At 41.8% G+C, this 25,836-nt stretch overlaps 13 protein-coding genes across 13 annotated transcripts; 5 read left to right on the top strand and 8 right to left on the bottom strand.

Annotated features, from left to right (window-relative positions):
• Nucleotides 1–91: 91 nt before the first annotated feature.
• On the top strand, nucleotides 92–3,220 carry V1514DRAFT_287360 (uncharacterized protein). Its single transcript, XM_066925219.1, has 2 exons — nucleotides 92–1,034; nucleotides 1,088–3,220. Exons 1-2 carry the CDS (start codon nucleotides 578–580, stop codon nucleotides 2,803–2,805), a joined length of 2,175 nt encoding a protein of 724 aa, XP_066786102.1. The 5' UTR covers nucleotides 92–577; the 3' UTR covers nucleotides 2,806–3,220.
• V1514DRAFT_287357 (uncharacterized protein) lies at nucleotides 3,185–4,125 on the bottom strand. Its single transcript, XM_066925218.1, has 3 exons — nucleotides 3,953–4,125; nucleotides 3,787–3,863; nucleotides 3,185–3,707 (listed from the first exon to the last, which is right to left on the bottom strand). The coding sequence occupies exons 1-3, from the start codon at nucleotides 4,010–4,012 to the stop codon at nucleotides 3,293–3,295; spliced, it is 552 nt and encodes a 183-aa protein (XP_066786101.1). The 5' UTR covers nucleotides 4,013–4,125; the 3' UTR covers nucleotides 3,185–3,292.
• Nucleotides 4,126–4,335: 210 nt separating this feature from the next.
• On the top strand, nucleotides 4,336–5,187 carry V1514DRAFT_323253 (RmlC-like cupin domain-containing protein). The gene is made up of 2 exons (XM_066926211.1): nucleotides 4,336–4,865; nucleotides 4,962–5,187. Exons 1-2 carry the CDS (start codon nucleotides 4,383–4,385, stop codon nucleotides 5,079–5,081), a joined length of 603 nt encoding a protein of 200 aa, XP_066786100.1. The 5' UTR covers nucleotides 4,336–4,382; the 3' UTR covers nucleotides 5,082–5,187.
• Nucleotides 5,071–5,852, bottom strand: V1514DRAFT_323251 (uncharacterized protein). Its single transcript, XM_066926210.1, has 4 exons — nucleotides 5,702–5,852; nucleotides 5,586–5,646; nucleotides 5,507–5,520; nucleotides 5,071–5,416 (listed from the first exon to the last, which is right to left on the bottom strand). The coding sequence occupies exons 1-4, from the start codon at nucleotides 5,733–5,735 to the stop codon at nucleotides 5,160–5,162; spliced, it is 366 nt and encodes a 121-aa protein (XP_066786099.1). The 5' UTR covers nucleotides 5,736–5,852; the 3' UTR covers nucleotides 5,071–5,159.
• A 442-nt stretch (nucleotides 5,853–6,294) lies between these two features.
• On the top strand, nucleotides 6,295–7,098 carry V1514DRAFT_323250 (uncharacterized protein). The gene is made up of 4 exons (XM_066926209.1): nucleotides 6,295–6,354; nucleotides 6,429–6,489; nucleotides 6,594–6,607; nucleotides 6,679–7,098. The coding sequence occupies exons 1-4, from the start codon at nucleotides 6,318–6,320 to the stop codon at nucleotides 6,867–6,869; spliced, it is 303 nt and encodes a 100-aa protein (XP_066786098.1). The 5' UTR covers nucleotides 6,295–6,317; the 3' UTR covers nucleotides 6,870–7,098.
• A 573-nt stretch (nucleotides 7,099–7,671) lies between these two features.
• On the bottom strand, nucleotides 7,672–8,319 carry V1514DRAFT_323247 (60S ribosomal protein eL31). The gene is made up of 2 exons (XM_066926208.1): nucleotides 8,196–8,319; nucleotides 7,672–8,132 (listed from the first exon to the last, which is right to left on the bottom strand). Exons 1-2 carry the CDS (start codon nucleotides 8,268–8,270, stop codon nucleotides 7,848–7,850), a joined length of 360 nt encoding a protein of 119 aa, XP_066786097.1. The 5' UTR covers nucleotides 8,271–8,319; the 3' UTR covers nucleotides 7,672–7,847.
• A 649-nt stretch (nucleotides 8,320–8,968) lies between these two features.
• On the top strand, nucleotides 8,969–10,101 carry V1514DRAFT_323246 (mitochondrial 54S ribosomal protein mL58). Its single transcript, XM_066926207.1, has one exon. The coding sequence runs from the start codon at nucleotides 9,139–9,141 to the stop codon at nucleotides 9,823–9,825; it is 687 nt and encodes a 228-aa protein (XP_066786096.1). The 5' UTR covers nucleotides 8,969–9,138; the 3' UTR covers nucleotides 9,826–10,101.
• V1514DRAFT_323245 (uncharacterized protein) lies at nucleotides 9,966–12,658 on the bottom strand. Its single transcript, XM_066926206.1, has 2 exons — nucleotides 12,057–12,658; nucleotides 9,966–12,003 (listed from the first exon to the last, which is right to left on the bottom strand). The coding sequence occupies exons 1-2, from the start codon at nucleotides 12,393–12,395 to the stop codon at nucleotides 10,120–10,122; spliced, it is 2,223 nt and encodes a 740-aa protein (XP_066786095.1). The 5' UTR covers nucleotides 12,396–12,658; the 3' UTR covers nucleotides 9,966–10,119.
• Nucleotides 12,659–14,383, bottom strand: V1514DRAFT_323243 (uncharacterized protein). Its single transcript, XM_066926205.1, has 2 exons — nucleotides 13,764–14,383; nucleotides 12,659–13,698 (listed from the first exon to the last, which is right to left on the bottom strand). Exons 1-2 carry the CDS (start codon nucleotides 14,303–14,305, stop codon nucleotides 12,828–12,830), a joined length of 1,413 nt encoding a protein of 470 aa, XP_066786094.1. The 5' UTR covers nucleotides 14,306–14,383; the 3' UTR covers nucleotides 12,659–12,827.
• A 2,016-nt stretch (nucleotides 14,384–16,399) lies between these two features.
• Nucleotides 16,400–19,799, bottom strand: V1514DRAFT_349489 (E1-E2 ATPase-domain-containing protein; the record flags this gene model as incomplete). Its single annotated transcript, XM_066929373.1, has 7 exons — nucleotides 19,619–19,799; nucleotides 19,491–19,559; nucleotides 18,812–19,432; nucleotides 18,690–18,757; nucleotides 18,466–18,593; nucleotides 17,093–18,439; nucleotides 16,400–17,021 (listed from the first exon to the last, which is right to left on the bottom strand). Exons 1-7 carry the CDS (start codon nucleotides 19,722–19,724, stop codon nucleotides 16,400–16,402), a joined length of 2,961 nt encoding a protein of 986 aa, XP_066786093.1. The 5' UTR covers nucleotides 19,725–19,799.
• A 912-nt stretch (nucleotides 19,800–20,711) lies between these two features.
• Nucleotides 20,712–21,742, top strand: V1514DRAFT_349488 (uncharacterized protein; the record flags this gene model as incomplete). Its single annotated transcript, XM_066929372.1, has 1 exon — nucleotides 20,712–21,742. One exon carries the CDS (start codon nucleotides 20,712–20,714, stop codon nucleotides 21,558–21,560), a length of 849 nt encoding a protein of 282 aa, XP_066786092.1. The 3' UTR covers nucleotides 21,561–21,742.
• Nucleotides 21,669–24,932, bottom strand: V1514DRAFT_2364 (uncharacterized protein). The gene is made up of 3 exons (XM_066924749.1): nucleotides 24,582–24,932; nucleotides 24,356–24,513; nucleotides 21,669–24,290 (listed from the first exon to the last, which is right to left on the bottom strand). The coding sequence occupies exons 1-3, from the start codon at nucleotides 24,742–24,744 to the stop codon at nucleotides 21,777–21,779; spliced, it is 2,835 nt and encodes a 944-aa protein (XP_066786091.1). The 5' UTR covers nucleotides 24,745–24,932; the 3' UTR covers nucleotides 21,669–21,776.
• A 100-nt stretch (nucleotides 24,933–25,032) lies between these two features.
• Nucleotides 25,033–25,620, bottom strand: V1514DRAFT_274268 (uncharacterized protein; the record flags this gene model as incomplete). The annotated part of the gene is made up of 1 exon (XM_066924849.1): nucleotides 25,033–25,620. One exon carries the CDS (start codon nucleotides 25,618–25,620, stop codon nucleotides 25,033–25,035), a length of 588 nt encoding a protein of 195 aa, XP_066786090.1.
• Nucleotides 25,621–25,836: the final 216 nt, after the last annotated feature.

The raw sequence follows: 25,836 nt of genomic DNA, 5'->3' as shown, positions 1-25,836 counted from the left end.
AGAGTGATGCCGCAGTAGCGGTTGGTGGTGACGTCGGGAGTAAAAATGTAAACAAACCCCCTTCCGCAACTCCCCGTTTTTTATATAATCAAAACCCCGTTCGAAAAAAAAAAACACGACACGACACGACACGCATTCCTCTCAAGTTGTATTCACTTCCATTCCAAACAATCGTGGTTTTTTTTTTTTGGCTTAGACTAATTGCGGACATTTTTGATACAAACACCAGCAGTGGCAACGGGTAGCGGCAGCGGCAAGCAGCAGCGAATCATTATTGCAAACAAAACTGCTAATCACAATCATCAAGAGTTGGGCGCCCTTGCTGCTCTTGCGCGGGTCGTCGACCGCTTCTCTCCTCTACCCGCGCCTTTCATATTCAACTAAGGTTGCGAATACTTTTAATCGGCGTCGCAAACTTTCGATTCTCATTGTTCTTGCCGTTTTATGCCTCTGCACGATTCTCGATCGCCAACTTCGTCATCATCGGTCGTCCATCAAGGCATCATCATTACTCGGCAAACGTCGTCATTCACTTCTTGTCCAATTCATTATTACCGCAACGTTTGTAATCACCATAATGGCACCTTTTCGACCATCATTGGCACCATCGCCTTCTTCTTATTCCAGTAATTCCGAATTTGCTTCACGGCAGTACACGCCGGTCGAATTAAGAAACATTGCTGCCAAGATTCTTTATCCCACGGATGTGGAAGACCCGGCAACTCAAACGCCGGTGTTTATTCTTAATTCGACCGCGTTACCGTCACCTCGCGACGTGAACTATTCCAAGCTTTTGCCCTACCTGCTGGAAGTCATTACTAATGTTGGTGACTATTCGTTGATTTTCTTTTCAGGAGGCGCGCCTCATCGGCCATCATGGACCTGGATGATTTCTACGTATTCTAAATTAGATCGTGACATTCGCAAAAGGTTGAAGCGATTGTATATCGTTCACGAAAATTGGTGGGTCCGAACAATCATGGAAATGGTCGCAGGTGCGGTCAGCGGCAAGTTTAGAAAGAAAGCAGTTCATGGTATGTGTCACACTTTCAAATTGCATATTTTTTTTAGCTGACCATTTATAAAGTGCAAAACTTATCTTTACTTTCAAGGCATATTGATATCAGATTTATTTCAATCCCGTTGCCCGTATACGTTCACGATCGAAGACTTGAACATGCAATCGAACCTGCTATTGCCGCCTATGAAGTCATATTTGGCAAAGATTTGCCAGGAACGGAAGTAGTTCCTGCATTTTGGAAGGACTGCATTTCGCATCTAACCGTTGAAGGCATATATGCGGAGGGCATTTTCCGGGTTTCACCAAAGCTTGAACATGTTGATATCTTGCGAGAAGCATTTGATCGATGTCAGCTCGTGAGTTTACATGATTATAGTCCGCATGTGATTGCTTCGGTTCTCAAATTATTTTTGCGGTTATTGCCAACACCACCCATCCCTCATTCCATTAAGGCACAATTCCCAGACTTTGTGCCATCACTTGAAAACACAATCAAGGTTGCCACACAACTGCCACGACAAACATTAATATTACTGACAGAACTTGTGCCGCTTCTCAGGCTTATTGCGTTAAATGAAAAGATGACCAAGATGAATGTTGCAAATATTGCCAAATGTGTTACGCCCAGTTTTGTCCGCATAGCTGTTCCATCACAGGAAACTGCTGATTTGGATAGGTATAATGGTACTCATCACCAAACGGTTAGTGATGATACGTTGTATGTATCAGATCCGATCGAAATCGCGCAGGTTTTGGAATACAACACAAAGATTGTTGAATGCTTAATTTATTATTGGACCGATTTGCCATTTGGAAATGAATCTGATGATTTTCAGCGCAACAGTAAAAACGATGACGAAACGGTTACGTTGGCTGAATCAAGGTCTCGATCGAATACGTTACAATCCCTTGGACATCTTCCGCCACCATTACCGGCACGACGGTTTTCAACTGCGTCGACCATAAACAACACCAGCGCGAATGGTGTAAAGGACGCTGATGAAATATTGGCGGGCACAATGGTGGCCGGCCTGCCGGCTCCAATCGCGCTTTCGGAATTCGAAGAAGCTGGACAAGATGAATATGATGATTATGATTATGACGACGACAATGACGACGACAACGGTGAAGGCCTTCAAACCATGGTGACTAAGGCGTCTTCTCAGCCAGTTTTCTCTTATACTTCAAAAACAGATCCGCAAACGATCACGATTCCATCACAACGGCAAAAAGAATTAAGTTTTTCACGAACGGGCACGTCAAGTTCAAGCACATCAATTTTTTCCTACGTGTCTACTGCCAGTTCCAAAAGTTCATCAAAGTCGTCTAGTTCATCAAGTTCATCATCGTCCAGTTCATCATTATCATCGTTATCATCTTCTGACAAGCCTTATATTCCAATACCGAACGCACATTTTCTTCCGTCCACGTCAACCGGGCGATCATTCTCCATGCCGGCTGTAACTCAGAGTAAGGTCTCAGTGGTAGGCGGGTTTCGATGCATAAGTGCGGATTCGCAACATCATGCCGAAGTTCTTCGATCGGTATCACCATATGTTAAGATCCAACCTGGCCAACAATCCACAATAAACAACCGGAAGCAATCATTACAAATTTCAAACAAAGAAAACTCCATGTTGCCTCCTGCAACGATTCCGAGAATGAAAATCGATGGCAATGTGGCTGCCAGAAAGAAGGGCAAGATTGTGGAGAAACTTAGCAAGATTTATGAAGAACGTAGTCAAAGTGCGCAATTGCTTGTTCAATTAGATCAGCGGGTTTAAAAAAATATACCAAAAACCACAATGATGAAAAAAAAAAAAAAAAAAAAAAAAATTATCCTAAGGGAAAGCATATGTTGGGCGAGGTTGATATATATATTACGGGTGAAATTGTGGTTGACGGTGGCGTTGAAATTGATTGCCTTTTTTAATGTTTGTTGAACGATTTTTTTTTTTTTACATTTTTTATTTTAGATTTGATTTTGGGTTTCAAGTTTTATAAAATTGTTATACCTTGATGTTGCATTTTTTTTTTTAAAAAATTATTTATCAATAGTTAACCGGATACTTTTTTTTTTTTTTGGAAGTGGTTTTGAAATGAATGTGAGACTGAGATGTTCGTGGCATGGAATGATTTTATGAAATGATTTTAATATTTTTTTTAAAAAAAAAAATATAATATCTACTTTTAGATTAAATTATTATACAAAATTCCCAAAACTTCTATGCCACCCAAAATGGCAAAAAAAAAGACAAACTTGTGGGAAAATCAAAGTAAATCAAAATCATCGAGTTCGTTACGATATTTAAGAATACTTTTCTTAATCTTACTCGAATCAACCCATGTTAAATAATCTTCCATGTTTCTGGTAACCAAATATGCCGGATCAGTAATAACTTCGGGACCGATCCTGACATGACCTTGTTCGATTAATTTCACCGCACCCGATATGGTTTCTGACATTTTTAATCGAGTCATAATCACCGGCAATCGACGACGACACATGGCAGACACGGTAACCTTGTTTTCCAATTCGGAAATTTTTAATCGGGATGCTAATATGCCCATGTTGAATAACTTGTCCAATAATAATGATTCATGCTTGGTTCGGACCACATCGTCTGCTGGTAATTGTGAAAGCTTATGAGCCAATTGTCGAATTTGTCCACATATTTTGTTATACCTTCAAAAAAAAAAAAAAGAGAAATTTTAGCTTGAAATTCTTTCAAAGAAAATTGCAGTGTTTTTTTTTTTTGCCATACTTATTGTAATCTTCACGATTTTGAATATGATACCGTCTCATCACGTCTGCTTCTCTATGACCTTTATCATCTTTCCACTATAGTTTTTTTTTATAAAAAATAATTAAAAATCATTTATAAAAAAAAATAGTAATGATAACAATAATAACAACTCATGTTTTCATACCTCAAGAAAATTCACTTTCTTTAATAATTTGTGTTCATGATGTTTTAATTTTCGAACCATTTTTTTTTTTTATTTTACAAAATCTGCAAAATATATAATATATAAAAATTTAAAAATTAAAATTTAAAATTTAAAGAAAAAACAAAAAACAAAGAGGCTCTGTACAGGTGAAGAAGCCAAGTTAATACGATGCAGTAAAACAAAACAAAAAACAAAAAAAAATATTCTGAAAGCAGCACGTGACTAATGAGTTTATTTAAACGATTTATATTTTTCTGCTGAGCCGTCTGTCGTGCGGCTTATATTAGAATCTGGGTGTATGCAAAATCGTCGGCCTGCCAACCTGTCTCTTTTTTTTTTTTTTTTTTTTTTTTTAACGAACTAAACGATTTTTTTTTTGGAATTTGACATGAAATAAAAATTTGTTTACATGGCATTAAAAAATATTAAGTCTGGTGGCATTGTGGCAAGTCAGGTTGAGACTGAATCGGCAAAATTATTGATCGAAAAGTTGCAATTGCAACCTCATATCGAGGGAGGATATTTTGTGGAAACTGATCGCAGCCGTGACCTAGTTGCAAATCCGTATTACAACAACAACAGCAACAACAACAACAACAACAACAATAACAATAACGAAGATCAAGACCGGCATCGATCTTTTTCAACCTTAATTTATTATTTGCTAACGTCAGTTTCACCAATCGGCCGGTTTCATCGAAACAAGTCCCGCACGATTCATTTGCTTCATCAAGGCAGGGCAAGGTACGTCGTGATTCATCCTGATGGTGAATTAGAAACGTTTACGGTTGGTCATGATGTTGCAAATGGTGAAAAATTGCAATGGATAGTGGAAGGAGGTGATTATAAGGCCAGCTTTTTGATTTCAAATGAAGAATGCCTGATTAGTGAGGTATGTATATAATTAATTCGCCGGCGCGCAATTTGCTGGTATAATACTACTCCATACGCTGAGTAAAATTCCTTTTTTAATTAAAGTCAAATTTAGGTTGTTGTTCCCGGATTTGATTATAAGGATCATAATTTTATGTCTTCTAGAGACGAATTAGTTGGTTTGATTGGCGAAGAGCGAGCATCAGAATGGGATTGGCTTTTAAGACCAAATTAATACATCAATTGTAAAATGGAACCATTAAAAAATAAAAAAAATAATCAGTACAATAAATATTATATACATGCACCAATGTTATCGATTGTTTGGGTGATAATTTGATGGATAATACACCGCACCTTGCTCAGGAGTTGACGGTACTGGTTGGCTTGCCATGGCAATCATTTGTTCAACTTGTGATTGAGTCGACTGATTTTTCAATGACAAGATTTGTTGCCTGGTTGATTTATGATTCCATAAACATTTATCGCATTGCAAGTATTCACCGTAACTCGTCGGCAACACGGGCACAAAACATAACGTGAAAAACTCTCTTTTTTTAATTGCCATTACTTGTTTTTAAATTATTATTATTATCATCATCATTATGGTTATTTTTTTTGCCCCAGTTAAGGCTCGGGTTTATGTATAGTTGTGCTTACCACTGTTATTTTGACTATATATATGTACCGTGGTCAAGTAAAATGCAATCAAAAAAAAAAAAAAAAAAAAAAGACATACCATCGAGGACAGTGTAATCGTAAATTTTCAATTTCTTTTAAATTTTTATTAAATTTTTTGCCTGCCGCAATGGTTAAAAAAAAAGTTCCCAGGGGTGTGAATCGTTGTATGTGTACCTCCGCAAAGAATAAGCATTGGGAAAGCATCCATGATTGTTTTGAACGTATTTAATTATATATATATATATGATTAAATAAGTTATTATTTGGTCTTTTAGAAATTATATTCAAAAAAGTTCACTCGTATTTTCGTTTTTGTAACCGAATCACACGCCGACATGGCAAAAAAAAAAAAAACCTGGGGCATTGAAAGTCAAATTAGATCATCTCGTTATCTCGTTATCTCGTTATCCATTCCCGTTAATTAGGCTTTTTTTTATTTTTTATTTTTTATTTTTTTATTTTAATTAAATGTAGAATTTTTATTTTAATTTTAATTTTTCGATATTTAAAAATTCATTTTTATTACGTTTACTCATTTTTTTTTTTTTTTTTGTATATCGACAAGACCATGGTTGCATCACTGACGTCACTTGCTCATCGCGCCGGGCCTCCGCCATTCGCGGGGAATTTCAATTAGATTTGGAATTCCGACCTAGTTTGTATTTATTTATTTATTTTTTTACATACTCTAGCATATTATTTTACATTGATTAACTTTTTTTTTTTATAAATCATATATTTTAAAAATAACGAAAAAAACGAAAAACAAAAAAAAAAAAAAAAAAAAGACATGGCTGATTTGTTATTTTTTTTTTTCGTCTGTGGTGGTAAGTACCAAATTTTTAGAAATTATAAAACAATAGGTGATTATTTATTGAATTTGTTTAAAAACATAATTTAGGAACCAATTTTAATTCACCAATAAAAGGATACGAAGACCTGCACGTTTACTGTCCACGATGGTATGTTTTTTTTCTATACATCTTTTAAATAAAAACGGAAGATTCTTTAATGAGTTTTTTTTTTTTTTTTTTTTTTTTTTTGAATTATTAAATTTATTACGCAGTCATAATTTTAGTTGTAAGTAATATATATTTTCTTTAAAGGAAATTATTTTATTATTTTTTAAAAAAAATTAAAAAAATGGAAAGTGGTTCCTATTCATCGAAGAGAGTTTTTCACGTTTTGTTACGTGCCAGTGATTCCGACTAGTTGGGGGGATGATTTGCAATGCACGATTTGTCCATACAATCAAGTCACGTCAAGGGAACAACTTGATCAGATCCGACGTCAACCTGCACCGTTAGGCACCATTCAGGCCATACCTGGACCACCAGCGTAAAAAAAAAAAAAAATTATGATTACGGATTTACAAGCGGTAAGATTTGCTTTATGAGAGAGCAACTTGGTATACTTAATTGCAGGAATCGACAAAATGTATGTTCCTGTACTTTGAGTATCGACAAAGATGAACGAATTGTTGTATTTGGTTATCTTGTTCAGTTTGCAAGACACGATTGTTTTAATATAATTAATTACCATAGTAACAACCAATTATTATTTATCATTTTCTTATTCGCAACTTGCGATTGCATCAGTAGCCGTCGCATATTTTCCCTTACTCTCACAATCGTTAATATTGTTCACGCCAGTAAGCGCCGAAGCAATCTATGGTTGTCATCCATCAGCTTGCCATTGCACACCTGCCTAACAAGTATTAGCTGAACGTACGGATGTAGTCCTTGCTTATTTTCCAATAAAGCTTCTAAATATCAAAGGTAAGGTTGGCAAAAAATGAATACGACCCAGGGCCGATATATTATATTGTTTACTTTCAGGGTATAATACACACGTCAGTATCAGGGTATTCGAAAAAAAAAAAAAAATCATAAACAAAATAGAACCCAGTACAGTAAGCATGGCCACTTCAAACCCCCAAATACTTCAAGCTCCAAATACAAAGCGTCGAAACACTTCATGTACAAAGCCATGTAAAAGAAGAAATTTCGAAACGCGTGTCCACTCCACGTACTGAGCGCTATTTTTATTTTCGTGATTTCTTTTTTTTTTTTTTAAAAAAAAAAAGCAATGAATCGTTAAAAACCCATTGACGAAATAAAATAGACTTATATCAGAACTTTTAATCTTGTGTATTCATAAAATTATTATTTTTCGCCCTCCCTTTTGAAAGTCGATAATTTAACACAATATACAATGATTAAACGAATTTAACTCCGGGTCCCCATTTTTTAAGTTTCTTTTTTTCTTTTATCGTTAAAACGTTCCAACCGTATGGATGAATTAAAAACAAAAAAAAAACTTATGACTCCTCTTCAATAACCTGAGTCTGAAGTCCCTTGAAAGAAGTGACGTTGACAGCCTGAACGTAAGAGAACAAGGGCTCCTTGGCCTTCTCCTCGTCGTTACGCTTTCTCGAAACACGGAGGCGAAGTCTGTAAGGCACGTGCTTGATTCCCTGCTTCCAGATTTCCTTGTTTAACTGAGGGTCAAGACGAACATCCTTAGTTCCAAGGTGCTTGTAAACAAAAGCCTTGATCTCCTTCACAGCAGTAGGCGCACGCTTCTTGAATTGAACGCCATGAACCTATAACAAACAAAAAAAAAATTAGTTTCCAACTCGAGAAACAAAACCCCATCATATACATACGCGCTTGTGAAGGTTGATCGTGTACTCGCGAGTAACAACGTCGCTCAAGGACGATTTCTGCTGCTTGGGGGCCATTTCTGATATGCCGTTGATGAATGAATTCGATTCAATCGTGAGTGAGAATTCTTGATAATTGAACGGCAGTGCGCGCTCGGCTGCAACGAACGACTCTAGCCAAAACAAAAAAAAACGTGACTGTTGTTGCAAATAGCCCTAAATATTTTAAAATTGTAACCCTAGAAATGCATAACCGCGCAGGTGTTTTTCTTTCCTTTGATTTAGATTTGATAATTTAATTTCTTTATCTTGGACTATTTTATTACCTCTTGTTTTCGCCCTTGGTTTTTTATCCCTGGTTTACAAATTATAACCGATGGTTTACCCTCTCAGGTTAAATAATAAATAAAAATCCCAATTTATATCTCTGACTGAACAATGACTTCCTATGCTGGCGGCAGGTCAGACTCCAACTCAGCTCTTCAGATAATAGTGCTACATTAACCTGTTCGGCCTTTCATGCCTGAGATGCGGCCAACACGTTGTGGAGAGAGTTGGAGTCTGACCTTCCGCCAGCAAAGGAAGTCGTTGTTATTAAAAATAAATAAACTATTATTTTCAACTACTAAATCATAATTTGTAAAATATGTCATTTGTTTTAGTATTTTTTTTGTGCCGACGCCGTCTGTCCATCGAGCCCATCGGAGATTGTATGGCGGTCCAGATCAACAACCTGACGATATGGACCAGCAGGCTCGAAAATTCCAGCCCAGTTGACCAAGCATTCTTTCGGAATGTAAACCCTAAAGCCCTGAAGTCGCGCGACCAGTTTTCGGGATTTACCCCGGGCAACTGGCAACTTTTTTTTATTGCTGCATTTTTCTCGAAAATTATCAAAAGCTCGTTTTTATTATTTTAATCAATTTGACTCTAAATTCATTCACTAATGGTTTCACTACGGACAAATTCACAAATCATGACGAACGTTTCGAGTCAATTGAGACTTGCTCGGCATCATCAATTTCGACTTGCTCAAACTGCAAGTTTTTCAAGCTGCTCCAGTGCATTTTGGCAAGCAGCAACCGAACAAGAAAACGAAAGCAAAATCAAAAACAACACAAAGATAAGGACGACCAGGTTTAAAGATCCTGCCAAATTTAATACTCCGTTTCCTACAAAGTTTAATCCCATCTCATCAGCAAACAAGGCCAGGCCAATTCTGCCGCCCGGATTGACCTACAATCCGCCGCCATCAGCGCCATCACCGTTTGACACGCCCGACATTTTTTTGCCAGTATCAGAACGCATCAAGGTAGCCACGGACGCGAGCTTGCCAGTATTGCCACCACCGTTAGGTCCGATTTCTACTAAGCAATATCATTTAACTGAGGTTGAAGTGGAAGAGATTAAAAGACTTCGAGCCACAGATCCGGAAAATAATTCGATAACAAGCTTGGCCAAAAGATTTAATTGTTCCTATTTCTTTATTATCATGGTTTCGCGAGTTCCAGAATCAAGAAAATTATATCTTCAAGGTAAAGCTAGACTGGCTAGATTGGAACAGAGTGAGGTTAAACGACATGCCATCGCTGAGCGACTTAAAAGAAGACAGAGCTGGCGTCGGGACGAATAATTAAAAAAAGATAATTAGAAAACAAAGAAATTGCATATAAAACAAAATTGCAAAAATGTTGGAGGCAAAAGGGGGTGGGTTTCACGTTGTTTTGTACATTAAAGGGCGTTAAGTTTCTTCTAATGGTATGGTACAAGTAGGTTTAATTGTATATAAAATTTGGCAGTTACTTATCCATGATTCTTGAAGGCATTTATAAAAATAAAACAACACAAAAAAAACAGTCCCAAATTACATTCATATTATATACCATTCTTTTTAAAAAAAAAATAAAAAACCATTCATATGCAAAAATCAATTTCGTGCTCCTCCGGTAGACATCAAAACCAATCTTTTTGGTTTTTTCTTTTTACCGACAGATGATGATGACCCTGAAGCACTTGCCTTTTCTCTTTCTTCTATTATACGTTGATATAATTTATCTTCATCCCATCCATTCCATCCATTACCATTATCATCATCACCACCATCACCTTCAGTATTGCTCGTCAACGCATCAGCAACTCTTGAAAATGAAACCACAGGCGTGCCCCAAACCGTTGTTGTTGACTGCTGCGAATCGGTAGGTGGTGTTGAAGCAATCACGTGTGACAAAGATGATTCCGACAACGACAACGCAGGCCATGAATCCGCATCTCGCAATGCTGAAATGCCAAAATTCGTAAACCCGTCATTTTCAAGCCCAGTTAATGAGGACGAGTAATCATCAACTTCATGACTCGACCTCACAGTTTTCGATCTCGCTTCGTCCTCATCTTTTACCGCTTTCTGGCGAGCTCGTTCTTCGCGATGTTCCTTGTCGCGTCGTTGCTTAATCCGTTTCTTTAAATCATTCGAAAACTGATTAATCACTTCTGGCTTGACCACGCCTGTCCAATCACATTCCATAATGTTGATTGTAGTTCCAAGCGGCAAATGTGCCAAATATTTCATGCGTTTGCGAAGATCCTCATCAAAAAGAACGCCTCGGGTGATATGCTCAACATGTACCAAAACTGTGGAAGGAAACGCTGCAAATGAGCCAAACGCGGTTATTAAAATCTTAATATCCAATGATGATAAAAAATAATTTGAAGCATCCTTAGGTTGATAAAAATAATATGGCATGTCTGATGAACCATGACCAGCACCGGAGTCCCGCAAGTTGGCTGACCGTGAACGGCTCGACGTGGACGATGACGATGACGATGACGATGAATTGGTTGCCGGAACATATTTATCCTGCCGGCTATGAATATATTGCTCTGGAACCAATTCGTCGTTTGCATATTTTTTTTCGAATTGGGCAGCAGGCTCGCGGTTTCTGCTTCGATCCGCTTGAACAATACTTTTCTTAGGAGCATTACCCATGCCTTTAATAGCCTCGATCGAATCCAACACACGTTCGATCGCCTTGTGAGTCCATTCGCCATCTTCACCAAACATGGCACCATCCTCTTGCTCAGAAAATTCTAATTCACGAATCTCACGTTCATACTCTTCCGTAATATAATCTTCCGTGCCTTTCATGATTCTTGCATATTCAAGTACTTCAGCAGCAAAATGCCACGGAATATCCGACACTTTGGCCGGCCGCTCTCCGCCATCAAAAGGCAAGGCGAGAATGCTGCCCGGAATTCTCATGACTAACCGAAGCACGACATCTTTCCCAACATCAGGAACAATTGACTCATCTGTCGGGCACTCAATCCATTTTACTGACTTGGTATCACTCAACGACAAGCTTTCCAAACACAACGGACAATTGTTCCGCTTCTTTTTAAACTTGTCGTCATCACGCGATGGCATCTCGGATTCTAGCAATCGCATTACGCATGACAAGCAAAAAATATGCCCGCATCGAGCCATGCGCGAAGCAACCGGCCGATCTGCCAAACATATCGGACAACTCGACAGCTGATTTTGCCGTGAGACAACAACCTGAAGGATTAAATGCCAAGGGATAATGACATCAGGATCAAAAGCTTGAACCGAGTAATCACCACTGGGGTGAACAATAAACCGAAAGTTAGAATTCACAAAATGTGCCTTGTCAGCTGCATAACTGCTATTCTTTCTCCATGACGGTGCTTGCCGATACCGACGATGACCGGTCGAGTCTCGTGGCGGCAACGAAAAGTTGAGCAGGTGAGCTGCGGAAACTTGGTTTCTTCGATTTCTCGATGGTGATAAAAAATACTAATTTAGTCAGATCAAATTTCAGGCAAGAGCACAAATAGTTTAAAACCCACCTGCTCGGCAAGCGCGCCCTCTGAGTCTGGGTAGTTATCATTAAAGTTAATATTCGGTTTGGAGTTATGACTGCTCTTGCGATTGTTGCGATGACTTGGCCGCTGAGATTGATTGCTTCTCGGCGTAGTAATAAACGGAGAAGAGTTTGCATACTTTTTTTGCGTGGTCTTGATGCCGGTGTCATTGTAATTTGGCGCAGCAATCGATGATGGTAACGATGATGGCGACGATGAAGACGCCGATGACGCGTTATGAGCCCCTGAAAGCTTGGAAAAAGAGGATCCCGCATGGCCATTAGGAATAAATGGTGTTGCGGACGGATTGAACTTGGATGACATGATGGTCAAGGTAAGCTCTTCAGGCTGGGAAAGGCTGGATGACGGCGGCAATGACTGCTCGTTGTCCGACGCGTTGGTGGCGGTCAATGCGGGCAAACGACGAAAAATATGGACCGGTGATTTCCTTGGAAGCCACGTCCACCCACAAAAACCAAAAAAAAAGCGAGCAACGGTCGATTGCCAAAGGTGCGAAAGAAGGAAAGGGATTCGACCCCACGATTGTTGAGCAGCGAGCGGTTGGTTGGTTTGGTGCTGGTATTGGAGTGTGAATTGGCCAGTGGGATGAAAACTATGACGCCGTGCCCTTGCCCCGACTACATTTATAATACATGACTAACAAATTTGTTTGCAAGTTGTACATCTATAGAATGATATATACAAAATATTTCAGCGTCTATGTGCCTTGAACGTGCCAAAAAAAAACTTTGGGCCTTATTCAAAAGTATTCATTTTGCCAATGATGAGGTCTCGCACTTCCGCAGCAGAGTATTCCGTAGTCTTGTTTGACTGATCTGACAAGTTTCGAATGGCCAGCACGTTTTTGGATGATTCTTTCGGTCCCACGACGGCCACGTAGTTGTAACCTTTCTTTATGGCTTCCCTCATGCGATGTCCTAATGTCTCCGGCCGTTCATCCACGTCCACAAACAGCGGCTCGGCCATAAACGAAAACAATTTTTTCTTGTCCGATGCATTGCCAGAAATAATTTCCTGTTGTGCATGGGCAAACTCGGATTGCGCATGCGAAATCGGAATGATCATGAGTTGCCGCGGGTTTAACCATAACGGCCACCGGCCTTGGTGTTGTTCAATCACGATGGCCAAAAATCTTTCCACGGAACCGAACACGGCCCGATGAATCAAAACCGGCCTATGATCGTCCTTGCCATCTGCTCCCTTGTATTTTAAATTAAACCGTCGCGGAAGTTGGAAATCAAGTTGAATGGTCGCAGCCTGATGCTCCTTGCCGTTTGAATCCTTAATCAAGATATCAATTTTCGGTCCATAAAACGCTCCATCGCCATCATTTATTTCCCATGGCACTTCGGATTGTTCAAGCACGTTTCTAAGATCATTTTCGGCCTTGTCCCACTCTTCTAACGCGCCAATAAATTTCTCTGGCCTGGTTGATAGTAACAATCTGTAAGACGGAACCCGAAACGCGGAATACACATTATCAACAAGTTGTAATGAGTTTTTAATTTCTTGTTCGACCTGATCTGGCGTGCAAAAAATGTGCCCGTCGTCCTGGTGAAACCGTCGCACTCTGGTTAAGCCCGTTAACGCACCTTTGGCCTCATTTCTAAACCCCAAATTAAATTTAGCCCAGATCAAAAACCTTCATAACCAGCGTAATCAAGTACTTGCCTGTGCAATGGTGAAAAATCAGCAAACCTGATCGGCAGATCATTATAAGATCGAAGGGTTGAGTCAAAAATTAAGCAATGGCCTGGACAATTCATTGGCTTCAAGCCGTAATCATCGTCTTCTCCCACGTCCGTGCCGTCACTTCGATCAGATACCTTATACATGTCATCTTTATACTTGTCCCAATGACCACTAATTTGCCATAACGTCTTTCGATAAATAATTGGCGACACGACTTCGTCAAACCCGAATCCTCGAAGTTGAGCTCGCATGAACTCCAACAGTCGATTATAAATGCGTGTGCCGTGTGGTAAAAAAAAAATTGAACCCGGTGTTAACTCATTGATCATGTAAAGATCTTGCTCTTGTCCAATTCGTCGGTGATCAAGGTACAAATCTTTTTGCGGCTGGCTAGGTTTTGATGTTGCTGGCCGACGTTGCCGTGCCGGCGGCTGTTCACATGAAGAACACCACCGGATAGCTTCAAACTTGTTGGACCTTCGAAATTGCGTAATCACACGCCATGGAAGTCTCAAAATCATTGAATTTACCAGAATCAATCGGCTTGAACATGCGTCTGCTTTGTCCAATTGCCAACCTCTGCAACGTGCCAACTCTCGACACCCGTGGCGTGTTTGATGTGTATTAGTCACACCTTAATAATTGAATTTGCGAGCCTTTCTTTAATACATAATACATTACGTAACTTAATTGGTCTGCGAAAGACTGGACGATGAATCAGTAACAACTTTATTAAAGCAACAATGCTTTACAAAACTAGATAGATACAAGTACAACCAGCTGTCGGTCGATTATGTATGAAAAGTATGCGTAACAAGTAATTTCTGAGTTTATCGTAATAAACACCGACATTTACCAGACCAAATAATTCATGCCTTCTAATTTAAAACGATTGCAACCTTTTAGCCTCCTGAACATATTTCAAATAATCGACATATAACTGTTGCCGTTTCAATCTCGGGTCGGATTCAAAAGACGGAGAACCGGTAAAGTGCATGAACTGATGATTATCATCATCAGCAGCATCATCATCGGCCGCGTAGCAACGTTGACAAATGTCGGTCTTGTAGTCCCGAACCGTTTTCAATGGCTTGCACGGCACTCCTTTTATTTTGGCCAACCCGCAATTTTCAATCATGATTTTGCCGCTGTATTGGTCCGTTTTGATCACGGAATGACCGCATACTTGGTAATGCGCGCTGGTCATGTGGCACATTCCACCCAAAGCGATTTAAAAAGGGGAAAAATGAAATGTCGGTTTCCTTTAAACGAAATTGGAAAGAAACTGACTCCTGTGGACAAAATTTTTGTCAGGAAAAGCTAAGCATGGTTATTAGATAGGTGGCAACTTCACTACGACTAATGACAGCAAATGGTATGGCGCTTAATATCCACCGCAAGCGGTTAACAAGGGCAAAATTAAAAATCCCCAATTCGTGCATTGCTAAACACATAAAAAGATTAATTAGCATTCTTTAAATGGTTTTGAATAAGAACAAATATTCCTGGCAGTTGACATCATCATAAACAAATGGAAAAATTTGTGCGACATCGTTTTTTTTTTGTTTTGGTACCAGTGTCGTACCAAAATCAATTAACCCACAAACTTGCAAGAAACCAGACGCGAAAACGCGGTTTGTCAATGTGGAACATTGAACAAACAACGCGTTCGGCAACGCTGTAAGTGACAAGAATGCGATGTATAAAATAGCTTACTCTGATAAATCCAAACTGTGTAAAAATGAAGGCGCGGTAAATCTTGAATGATATTTTTATATTAAAATTCAAAATTACATTTGCTATAATATACATGGATGACTTGAGATCGAGCAAGTTGTGACATTACAGTACATGTTGTTTGATGCTAATGAGCCATGCAATCAGCATAGACAAAAACGGGGTAACTGAGAAATAGAAGAGGAAGTGGAGATATGGAGAATTATGAATATAAATATGAGTTGTTTTATTGTCAAGTCAATGATCAGTCTTTTGTTTATCGTCTATAAACTATTTATTCAAGTTATTACTATATCGTCCGTCTTCTTGTCTCGTCTTGCTCTGCCGTGTCGTTATCGTTCGGCTATATAACCGTTACATTGGTTGTGGCTAATGAGTTTCGGCTGTTGGTAGATGTGCAGCTGGTGGGCCGTAAAAAATTTCCCCTGCCATCTGAGCATGATGAAGCATAACGTTAAGCATAATATAATGTTACGACGAAAACGGAACGATAAATAAATTTATAAACAATGTAATTTAATAATAAACCAGAAAAAGCAATAATACAAAATATTCGGCTTGGGAATCCATTATCTGACCTTTTCTTTTGTATTTTTTTATTGTGACATTGTCAAGCTGAGCATGTCCGAACTTCATACGAAACTCCGGAATATTCAAAATATTCTGCTACACGAGCTCTCTTGTCAGAATGTTATTTTCGTAATAAATTCCTCAAAAAGAAAGATTTGAACCAGATAGTTAATTAGATGAAATACAAATAAGACACTTCAGTTATATTGAAGAAAAGTTCGTAAATGATAGCTTATACATGTCCGAACCATATTCTCGTCAAAGTTAATTTTCAAACTGCACACAGCATACATCACAACCACATTGACTCAGTAGCTTTTAAACCATTTCAGCTGCAAAGCAATGAGTATGACTGGCAGGACACTAACAATTTCGCCGAGCCCAGCATACTGGGGTGGAATGCGCGCATTGACAAATGCTCCTGCAGCAAGCAAGATTGCAAAAATATTGTAGATAAACGACCAAAAAAAATTGAAAACTATGCGATGGAATGCTGCCTGAGAAAGCTCAATCAAGGTGAGAATGCCTGACAGAACAGGCCTGACTAAAACAGCATCTGCAGCACTCTGAGCAACATCGGTGCCACTGCTAACGTGGAGGCCAATGTTGGCTTGAGCAAGAGCCACGGCATCCTTAGTGCCCTCCCCACAAAACAACACAATGTTGTCATTGTTTTCCATAATCGTTTTAATATATCTCTGCTTATCTTCGGGGGAACACCTCGACCTGATATGCTCTTCAGAAATCCCGAGTTGACAACCCACCTTTTGAACGGCTCCATCCTCATCGCCACTAATAATACATATGGCTATATTACGCCTACGAAGCTCTGTAACAACTGTTATGGCTTCAGGGCGCAGTGAATCATTGAGTCTATAACAAGCAAGTAGCTCTTCGCCTTGGGCAAGGCAGAACACTGTGAGGCCTTGTCTGTGCAGCAAAGCAACATAAGAATTATTATGAAAACCATCCAACTCGCATTTCCTCCACGGATAACTGACCCTATACAAATCGCTTCTATGCCACTCCCGGTTACAGACTTCACCGCTTCAACAGAAGCAGGCTCGACAGCTTTCTCTTGTAAATAAGTGGCCAAAGCGACAGCAACAGGGTGTTTACTATTGATGGCGAGTCCCAAAGCAAGCGACGCAGCAAATGAAGGTACCTCACACAGGTACTCCTCAGCCAATACCGACATCTTCCCCTGAGTAAGGGTGCCCGTCTTATCAAATACCACATGGGTTACCTTGCGTGCAACTTCCAATGTCTCAGCAGATTTAAAGACAACACCACGCCTTGCCCCAACTCCACCAGCAATGACAACAACCATCGGCACGGCTAGCCCGATAGCGCATGGGCATGAAACAATAAGGACTGATATTGCATAAGTGATTGCCGGAACTACTGCAGAACCTTTTTCGGTTCGAATAGCAATGCCAATGGCAATCCAAATGACAAAAGTAATCAACGTAAGACCCACGATGACTGGCACAAAGTAAGATGCGATACGATCGGCAACTTGCTGAACCTTTGGTTTGGAGAACTTTGCTGCATCCACCATTGCTGCAATCTCGCTGATAGTGTTCTCACCTGGCAAACGTGTTAAGCGGACAGTAAGCACTCCTGAACCATTAAGGCAACCGGCCACGATATTAGATCCTGCTATTTTTTTTACTGGTACAACCTCACTGGTAATGCTTGATTCATCAACTTTACTTTGTCCTGAAATAACAATTCCATCTGTTGCGACATAAGAATCAGGCAAAACCTTGAATACATCGCCATATTGCAAAAGCCGAACATCAACATTTGTATCATCTGAACCAATGGGACCAACAAGCGTGACAGTATCTGCCTGTAATGATCTGATGGATATCGATTCAACTGCCTTATGTCTTGCAAATGCGCTCACAAGCCGCCCAAACATAATCAAAGTCACAAGAAGAGTGCTGGTTTCAAAAAATTCGCCCGTGGACAGTGGGTTACCTCTGACTTGGTATGCGAATGCAACAAGAAAAAATATGTAGGCCGTAGAAGTGCTCAGGACTATTAATAGGTCCATCTCAATCACATTAGTAAAGAGAAAAGCTTTTAATGCGCTCGGATAGCAGGGCCCGGCCACAACAATTTGAACGATTGTTGCCAATGCCAAGGATATTGCTCCAAATAAAATTTTGTGAGGAGGCAATGGCGCCCATGCGAGAACGAGGACAGGAATAGTTAAAACAACCGACAATGCCGTTACATGAGCCGTTTGACTGACATGTCTTGCGCCAGACATAAGTTCCGCAGAAGGAGCAGGCGCAGCCAGTGTTAATTCAATGTCAAACGTATTATAAACCAGGTCTCTGGCACCTATATTGCAGCATTATACGTGATGCGAACCGTTTTCTTGTTGAGTGCAACCATGCCTATTACTCCATGAGGCCATGTCTTGTTGACAAATCTTTTAGCATCGCCTGAAATGACCACGTCCACATATTCGCCATGAGAGGAGATTCTCTAGCATGTAAAGCCGGTTGCCTTGGCAACTTTTTTGATTATTTCATTAATGGAACCAGAACTCGAGCCAATATCAAATTCAGCTTATGACATCACAAGGCTAGTCTGGAGATTGCGAACGTCAGGAATAGCATTAAGAGCTCTGTAAAGCTTGTTCTCGCAGCCTACGCACGTCAGTCCTTCCACATTAAGGACGGCATGCTCGAGAGTTGCTGTACCCTTTTCGATATCGCAGCGTTCTAAAGCAGGAATGTACTTTGAATTCGAGATTTTGTCATCACTGTCTAGTTCGCTGCAGCAGGTATTTGGTGAGGTCTCGATTTCATAGTCATTATTCTCTTCACCACAGCAACTGCAGTCATCTGATGGAGGAGGGTTACGAAAGGATGAATCTCTCCTATTTGAAATGATTGCAACTCCGCAGCAATCATTCTCTTTCATAAATGAATCATCTTCTTTCCCAGCAATATCATGATTTGTGTCACAGGTAATTGATACTTCTCTGCAAGAGGTTTTCGCACAGATGTCAGGCTTCTGTTGGCCTTCGCTGCTGCGATCACAAGCCTTCCTGGAATAACCTGTCGACATGGCGCTGGCAATACTGCTAACAGAAGTTCGACTTCTGACAGAGTTATAGCTAGAGCGTGGCTTCTTTCGAATACGAATAGAAGAGCAACAGCTTTCGAAGTTACGTGCAATGAGATCTTTGCAACTACAGCCAGCTGCTCCCAGTAAGGCGGCATAGCGCTCATACGCGACCCTGATGTGTTTGTCACACGGAGTAGTAGAGACTGCAGATACGTGATCATTGCCAGAACAGCATTCCTTCATTGAGTGGTCTATGATCGGGGTAAGCAAAAACAAAAATTGAGCAAGAAGGGTCGAGCATCTACTAACCGTCCATATCTGCTATTCGAGTCTTGCGTGCGCCACATTCCCTCTGAGCTGCAACTTCCAAACAATCACCTACAGAAAAAATATTAATCATTACACAATGCTCGTGCAGACGTGAAAGTCAATCATACTATCGCAACATGCTTGCATCTCCTTGTTATCCGGTGAACTAGTCGACCTTGAATCAGACCGGCAACAATATTCACAATCCGGCAAAGCAAGCGAGCGACTATCCATGACAAGTAAACTTTCAAGCGAAAAACCAAAGAGTTTCTAAATTCAATCCTAACATTTAATTAATTGTAACTATACATCATCTTGGCTGCGTAATACTCAATCCCGAACCCGCGCCGTGATATCCACGTGACGTTTTGCCGAACTGCCACAGCTTCGTAGTTTGCAAAGTACTTAATTATACATCAGGAAATCCGTAATGGGCGGAATCACGGATACTTCAACAGATTCAACCTCCTACGCAGATTGTCCTCTCCGATATTGGCCAGTACTTTGATAGTCCTCGTGTGAATGGAATTGACACTATGGATTCTAACTGGATTTGTAACTGATGGAGATGCTCAGATTGCTACAGGCAAGGGATCTTTTGGGAGGTCGACTTTATCGACGTTTATTCAATAAAGGAGGATATCAATATAATGTTAATTTTAATGAAAGAGTGCACCAAAAAAAATATGGAATAGATTAATCAGTTATTTTGCAATCAACGATTGTTACCGTAGCTATTTACTTTGAGGTCTCCCAAAGCCTTTTAAATTGCAATTAAATGTTGACAGGATCCATAGCCCAGTTGTTGGAATGACGTGATCGTATACATCTATATTTCTGGCTTACAGTCTACATGTTCAAGCAGATGCGAGCATTAGCTTATGATTATTCTGGATGATGCGCATTTAAGCAACCGTGTTTATTACATTTCACTGCTAATCTCTGTTCATCGGCTAACTAATTTCTAAATTTTTGTATTATATGTCATTCCAAAAAAAAAAAAAAAAAACATTATAACAATTTTCTACTTCATGTTTGTTGTTTTAAGGCGGACCTCTTATATGGATATATTGTCGTCGTCAAAAAAAACCCAAACCTTACTTATTGGCAATGATCTCATCGCGAGTCTATAAGTTGACGTTGAGGTGAGGTCCCGTTGGAATCGCACAAAAACTTGATTTTTTTTACACAAGTTTGGATTTATCAGAAATATATTTAAATATGCAGCAGCAGCAGCAGCAGCAGCAGCAGCAGCAGCAGCAGCAGGAAAAACAACGACAGCAACAGCAACAGCAACCGCAACAACAGCGAGAACAACAGCAACAACAACAACAGCAACAACAACAACAACGAGAACAACCACGGCAGCAAGAGCAACAGGACGAACAAGACTCACATGACAACTTGCCACCGCCACCAAACACCGAAAAACAACCACGGCAATCCATCGCACGTCCTCGTTCCAACCCGCGCACGCCGTTCGAGCCGCCGATAGTTCCAGCCAGGTCCGGCCCGTTGAATCCTTCCCAACCAGGCCCGTTCATACCCCAGCCGCCGCAGCGGCCGCCGCCGTTATCGACCGGGCCACCTGGATTCGAAGACGAATACGAAATCTTGCAAGACGACATCACTGATGTGCCCTCGATCCCGCCATTTTCGATTGGCGATGACGATTTGAATCCACCCGGATTATCATCCCGGCCGCCGTTGTCACCATTCGTGCCGCCTGGCATTGGCGGTGGTGGCGGTGGTGGTCCGAATGGCATGTTCCCGTCTGATCATCATCCGTTGTTTGCCGGCAGAGGAAGATCGCGGCAGCCAGGTGGTGTTGGCGGCATGAGACCACCCGGCGCGCGATGGGATGACCCGTTCGACCCCACCGGAGGCCAAGCTGGTCAGGTTCCGGATGACTTGACGTTCCCACCTGGCATGAACCGTCGTACCGGATCGTTTCGAGGTGGGCCACCGGGTTTCCCAGGTGATGGTGGTAACAATAACGGAGGAGGTTCATTTAATGGCGGATTCGGATTCGGCAGCAACAACGGCAGCGGTGGTGGTGGATTTATTTAAATGTTTTTATTTGTTTTTTATTTTGCCATGGATCTTGATTTCATTCTCTTTTTTTTTATTTATTTTTTTTTTTTTTGGTGTTACTGGTGGTTGGTCATGAAAACAATACTAATAATAAATAATAATAAAAAAAAAATTGAACAATAAATTGATCAATGTCTATAAATTAAACCCGTCTAACCAAATATATGTATATAAAAAGAAATTTTGCAAAATTTATCTGTTGAGTATGTTCTCTTTCAATAACTGGTTCATTTGTTCTAATGATTGCTTCATTTGGAAAACTTGCTCTTCCAATCCTCGCATGCGAACCGAAGTTTGATCAGCGTAAAGGTTTAAAAATTCGTCATCATCATCGTTATCTTCATTATCTTCTTCTTCTTCTTCTTCTTCTTCGTCGTCTTCGTCTTCCTCTTGGTCGTCGTCTTCGGGCGCATCTTCAGAATCTTCATCATCTTGATATTCAGATTCATGACCAGATGATCCATCAAGCACCTGTTCAGCCACGTGCGCAAGAGAGGCCAGGTTGCCGGTATCATCATGACGTCGTGCAGGCAACGAATGCATAGTAATGTCCTCCGCGGCCGGGCTTGCGTCTTCAGCAAAATCTGACCGGCTCAACGCGACCCGCGTACGCTTACCAGACTTGCGATCGCGGGTCGTGCTATTGTTGTTGTTCGTGGTGGTTGTCGTACTATTACTGCTCGCGGTCGACGTGGGCGATGATGGGTGACGTTGTCGTTGTTGCTGCTGTGAGGGCAACGTGACGCTGCGCCGGCGTCGCAGGTCCCGGAGAACAGAGATTGCCAATTTGGTTTTTACATTGTCAGTCTTGCGTTTCGAATTTGGTGATTTTATCGACCGCTTGGTGGTCAAAGACGGAGAAGTATTCGTCGCCGCTACCGGGGTCGTGAACGTGCTTGACGATACCGACGAAGCCAACGGCGGTCTTAATTTGGTGGTTGTTGATGATGGTGATGATGATGATGATGACAACGGCCTGGTTTTGGCCACAATCTCGACACTTTTCCTGGTCTTGCGGTGCCTGACCACACCAGGGCGATCTGCTAATCCGGTAGGATTGCCATAGCTTGCCTGTCTTGACCTGGTCGTGAAACTCAAACTCGTGTTGGACCTTGTCGAGTTGCTGGCCGTGCTGGCACTTCGTGACGGAACCGGCCGGCTGCCAATCATTGAACCGCCGTTTGCGGACAAGATCGTGCGCGCCGTATTATTATCCGGATCGGTTCCGGACATGATGACCTGATTAGCCAGCAGCAAGCCATGACTGATGGAAGGCTGCAAGGGCCATAACCGGTTTCGGCCATGCGAGATTCGCAAATGCGATAACGAGTTTGCCGATTGACCGGATAAATTTTTAAACCGTGCCACCGCGATCTTGTACTTTATCGATTCATAACACCACAGGCCAGCCACGAACGGCGCATGAGTAACTTTCAAGATCGTGATGCGCAAGCTGCGGTATTCGTTATGATTGAGCATCAGTCGTAACGGCCGGATCAAGATGCCGATCAGGTTCAACGGCGGATAAAAATACGTCACGCGGTCGGACGTTGTGATTGACTCCATCACGGAAGACGCAAACAGGAGCATGTATTCCTCGTTTGCGTTATTCATCATCTTGCCGAACCGTTGCGACAAGATCGAGATGACGACCGTGATTAACAACACGTTTGTCAAAATCACAAACACGAGCATTAGCGTCGGACCAAAGATGGGAGAGATTTGTGAGGACGCGTCAAGGCCGTCATACGGGGCACCGAAAAAGACGCGGATGAGCAACCAGGCCATGTCGGTAACCGTGAAATAATCCCTGCCCAAAAAGCTAAACGTGGTTAAGAAACCGACGTACAAGATTACAATCAAGATTAAGAATTTAAGAAAATCTTTTGTCATTTGCTTTAGGCAAGGAAGCAATGTTCCAAAATAGGGAAAGACTGCCAATGAAGAAAAAACCCTGGGCACGAGCAAGAGCGCTTCTAATGAAAGCACGTCAAACGCAACGTCAGCTAACGGCTGACGGTTACCCATGATGGTCATGACGCTGACCAAGCGAATGACAAAAAAGATTAAAAAGATAAAAATCATGGCCAGGTCGAACATGCTCCAGTAATCAGACGCGTAATACCAAATGCTGCCGGATTCGCGCACCTGGCTGATTTCTTCATACACGAACCCGGCGTACCAAACGTCAAGCAAGATTTCAAGCGCCGTGATGCGAGCATGATTGCGTTCGACCAACACGGCGTAGTATAATGCCAGCAAGACCACGTAGTTGATCATCATGAAAAACATGCGGTACTTGGGCACGCGCAATCGCGAATACCAATCATGACCTCGTCGGTTCGGATTATAAAACGAAGGTTTTTTCATGGATTGGATCGAGATTGAATCCCAAAACACGATCCTGCCATCCCAAATCGAATTAATCACGTTTTCGATAGCACGGGATAGTAAGAATTTTTTGGCGTCACCGAGGATGGCGAGTTCGAGAGCGGACAGGCCGATGGCGGATTCGGCCACGTAGACCGCGGTCGTGTTTGTGGTTGTTGTGGTGCTCGTGGCAGCGTCCAAGCCTGCAGTTCGCTCAACGTCGAAATCAATGTCATGATGGTCTTGCAGTAAAGAAGTTGATTCAGTTGGCGTGGCGGACGAAGCATGCGCAGCTTTGCGAGGAATCTCGTACGTGACTAGTTCAATCAATTCGGGCTATGCAAAAACTCGTTGTTAGCACATGTACGACGGTAAGTTGTTGTTTTTGGACCGGCGCATACTTCAGACAGGTGGGCAGCATAACGGGAAGCCACAAGTTCGGCCGTGAACGCTCTGGCTTCATGCACGGCGCGGTCGTCGTCTTGGACGGCAAAGTCGAGCCTGGCAGCTAGCAAGGCGGCCAAAATTGCCGGATGCCGGGTATGATCAAGCGAGCGGACTAGAGTGTTAGACCCAGCTGGACGTAAAATATACATGCACGAATATATTAATCAATATACTACTTACCCAATGGCCGGACGAGGTGAGTAGAGAACGGCGGGCCTCTGAGTTGGTCGTAGGAATAGGGCGAATCGACAGTTTTTGCAATGTGAAGCTCAATCTGGTATAACAATGAAGAAAACGGCAACGAAGAATCAAACGCAGGGAAAGGCTGTGCCTTGCGATCCATGGTGATGCCACATTGAATCCGGTGAAATGAAACGGACGAAGGATTGAGTACATTTGTTATACATAGTACAGCATCACTCCGGTTATTTAGGTGCCGACAAAACGGAGACCAATAATGTGGTAAGCCATGACTAAGCTAGGGCGACTTGTTGATTACAAACATGTACATTGAAAATTCATTAATAAATACAATCGAACGCCATAGTGCGAATAATTCTAAAAAAAATATATCTATATATATATATATATATATATATAAAAGCATGCAATTTTTTTATTTTTCATTTTTCTACTCGTGCTTGGAGAAATATTCGAGCGAGGCCTTCGTGTCCGGCTTGATCGTGTCGGCACCCTTCTGCCAATTGGCGGGGCAAACCTCACCATACTCGTCCGTAAACTGGAACGCGTCGAGCAAGCGCAAGGTCTCGTCCACGTTCCGACCGACCGGCAAGTCGTTGATTGTGATTTGGCGAACCGTGCCCTTGGGGTCGATCAAAAAGATGCCGCGGAGGGCAATGCCTTCGTCCTCGAGCAACACGCCATACTCGCGCGAGAGCGACAGATTGCGATCGGCAATGAGCGGGATGTCGATGGGGCCGAGGCCGCCGTCCTTGCGGGCCACGTTGGTCCACGCCAGCAGCGAGTACTCCGAGTCGGTGGACGCAAACGCAATCTCGGCGCCGCGCTCCTTGAACTTTGCCACCGCATCGGAGTAGGCAATGATTTCGGTCGGACACACGAACGTGAACGCGAGCGGGATGAACGCGAGCACGAACCACTTGCCCTTGAACGAGTCGAGCGAGATGTCTTCGAACGCGCCGTCGATCACGGCGGTCTTGTTGAACGCGGGAGCAGGCTTCTGGACAGCGACGGTCATTGCGAATGATGAGAATAAGAACGAAAACGAGAACCAAACAGGAATGAACGAGAAGACGGACCGGGTTAAGTAGTGGCTTTGCCGCTCAAGGGTTAGGGCCAGCCGGCTTACCACGCTATCTGGTCTAGCCCGGCGATCGCACCATCCGGATAACGTAAGCCGCACCGAACCGCGCGGCAACAAGGCCGTGGCTGGAGTGGCTGTGCTGTGGCTGGT

This window comes from Lipomyces japonicus (assembly GCF_038497905.1).
Source record: "Lipomyces japonicus strain CBS 7319 unplaced genomic scaffold V1514scaffold_1, whole genome shotgun sequence".
Lineage (NCBI taxonomy): Eukaryota > Fungi > Ascomycota > Lipomycetes > Lipomycetales > Lipomycetaceae > Lipomyces > Lipomyces japonicus.
The sequence above is the reverse complement of the archived record's forward strand: the minus strand, read 5'-3'. Positions and strand labels throughout refer to the sequence as shown.

What these genes read in the sequence shown, in the direction of transcription:
- V1514DRAFT_323251 (XM_066926210.1), bottom strand. Translation starts at nt 5,735, where the DNA reads ATGGATGCTTTCCCAATGCTTATTCTTTGCGGAG. An exon ending in AATGCTTATTCTTTGCGGAG is followed by an intron (nt 5,647 to 5,701) that starts GTACACATACAA and finishes CCATTGCGGCAG; the next exon opens with GCAAAAAATTTAATAAAAAT.
- V1514DRAFT_2364 (XM_066924749.1), bottom strand. Translation starts at nt 24,744, where the DNA reads ATGGATCGCAAGGCACAGCCTTTCCCTGCGTTTGATTCTTCGTTGCCG. An exon ending in TCACCTCGTCCGGCCATTGG is followed by an intron (nt 24,514 to 24,581) that starts GTAAGTAGTATA and finishes CTAACACTCTAG; the next exon opens with TCCGCTCGCTTGATCATACC. An exon ending in ATGCTGCCCACCTGTCTGAA is followed by an intron (nt 24,291 to 24,355) that starts GTATGCGCCGGT and finishes GTTTTTGCATAG; the next exon opens with CCCGAATTGATTGAACTAGT.
- V1514DRAFT_323245 (XM_066926206.1), bottom strand. Translation starts at nt 12,395, where the DNA reads ATGTCATCCAAGTTCAATCCGTCCGCAACACCATTTATTCCTAATGGC. An exon ending in AGGGCGCGCTTGCCGAGCAG is followed by an intron (nt 12,004 to 12,056) that starts GTGGGTTTTAAA and finishes TGACTAAATTAG; the next exon opens with TATTTTTTATCACCATCGAG.
- V1514DRAFT_323250 (XM_066926209.1), top strand. Translation starts at nt 6,318, where the DNA reads ATGGCTGATTTGTTATTTTTTTTTTTCGTCTGTGGTG. An exon ending in TTTTTTTTTCGTCTGTGGTG is followed by an intron (nt 6,355 to 6,428) that starts GTAAGTACCAAA and finishes AACATAATTTAG; the next exon opens with GAACCAATTTTAATTCACCA.
- V1514DRAFT_323253 (XM_066926211.1), top strand. Translation starts at nt 4,383, where the DNA reads ATGGCATTAAAAAATATTAAGTCTGGTGGCATTGTGGCAAGTCAGGTT. An exon ending in AAGAATGCCTGATTAGTGAG is followed by an intron (nt 4,866 to 4,961) that starts GTATGTATATAA and finishes AGTCAAATTTAG; the next exon opens with GTTGTTGTTCCCGGATTTGA.
- V1514DRAFT_323246 (XM_066926207.1), top strand. Translation starts at nt 9,139, where the DNA reads ATGGTTTCACTACGGACAAATTCACAAATCATGACGAACGTTTCGAGT.
- V1514DRAFT_287357 (XM_066925218.1), bottom strand. Translation starts at nt 4,012, where the DNA reads ATGGTTCGAAAATTAAAACATCATGAACACAAATTATTAAAGAAAGTG. An exon ending in AGAAAGTGAATTTTCTTGAG is followed by an intron (nt 3,864 to 3,952) that starts GTATGAAAACAT and finishes AAAAAACTATAG; the next exon opens with TGGAAAGATGATAAAGGTCA. An exon ending in AATCGTGAAGATTACAATAA is followed by an intron (nt 3,708 to 3,786) that starts GTATGGCAAAAA and finishes TTTTTTTTGAAG; the next exon opens with GTATAACAAAATATGTGGAC.
- V1514DRAFT_323243 (XM_066926205.1), bottom strand. Translation starts at nt 14,305, where the DNA reads ATGATTTTGAGACTTCCATGGCGTGTGATTACGCAATTTCGAAGGTCC. An exon ending in GATTTTTCACCATTGCACAG is followed by an intron (nt 13,699 to 13,763) that starts GCAAGTACTTGA and finishes TTTGGGGTTTAG; the next exon opens with AAATGAGGCCAAAGGTGCGT.
- V1514DRAFT_287360 (XM_066925219.1), top strand. Translation starts at nt 578, where the DNA reads ATGGCACCTTTTCGACCATCATTGGCACCATCGCCTTCTTCTTATTCC. An exon ending in TAGAAAGAAAGCAGTTCATG is followed by an intron (nt 1,035 to 1,087) that starts GTATGTGTCACA and finishes CCATTTATAAAG; the next exon opens with TGCAAAACTTATCTTTACTT.
- V1514DRAFT_323247 (XM_066926208.1), bottom strand. Translation starts at nt 8,270, where the DNA reads ATGGCCCCCAAGCAGCAGAAATCGTCCTTGAGCGACGTTGTTACTCGC. An exon ending in CGATCAACCTTCACAAGCGC is followed by an intron (nt 8,133 to 8,195) that starts GTATGTATATGA and finishes TGTTTGTTATAG; the next exon opens with GTTCATGGCGTTCAATTCAA.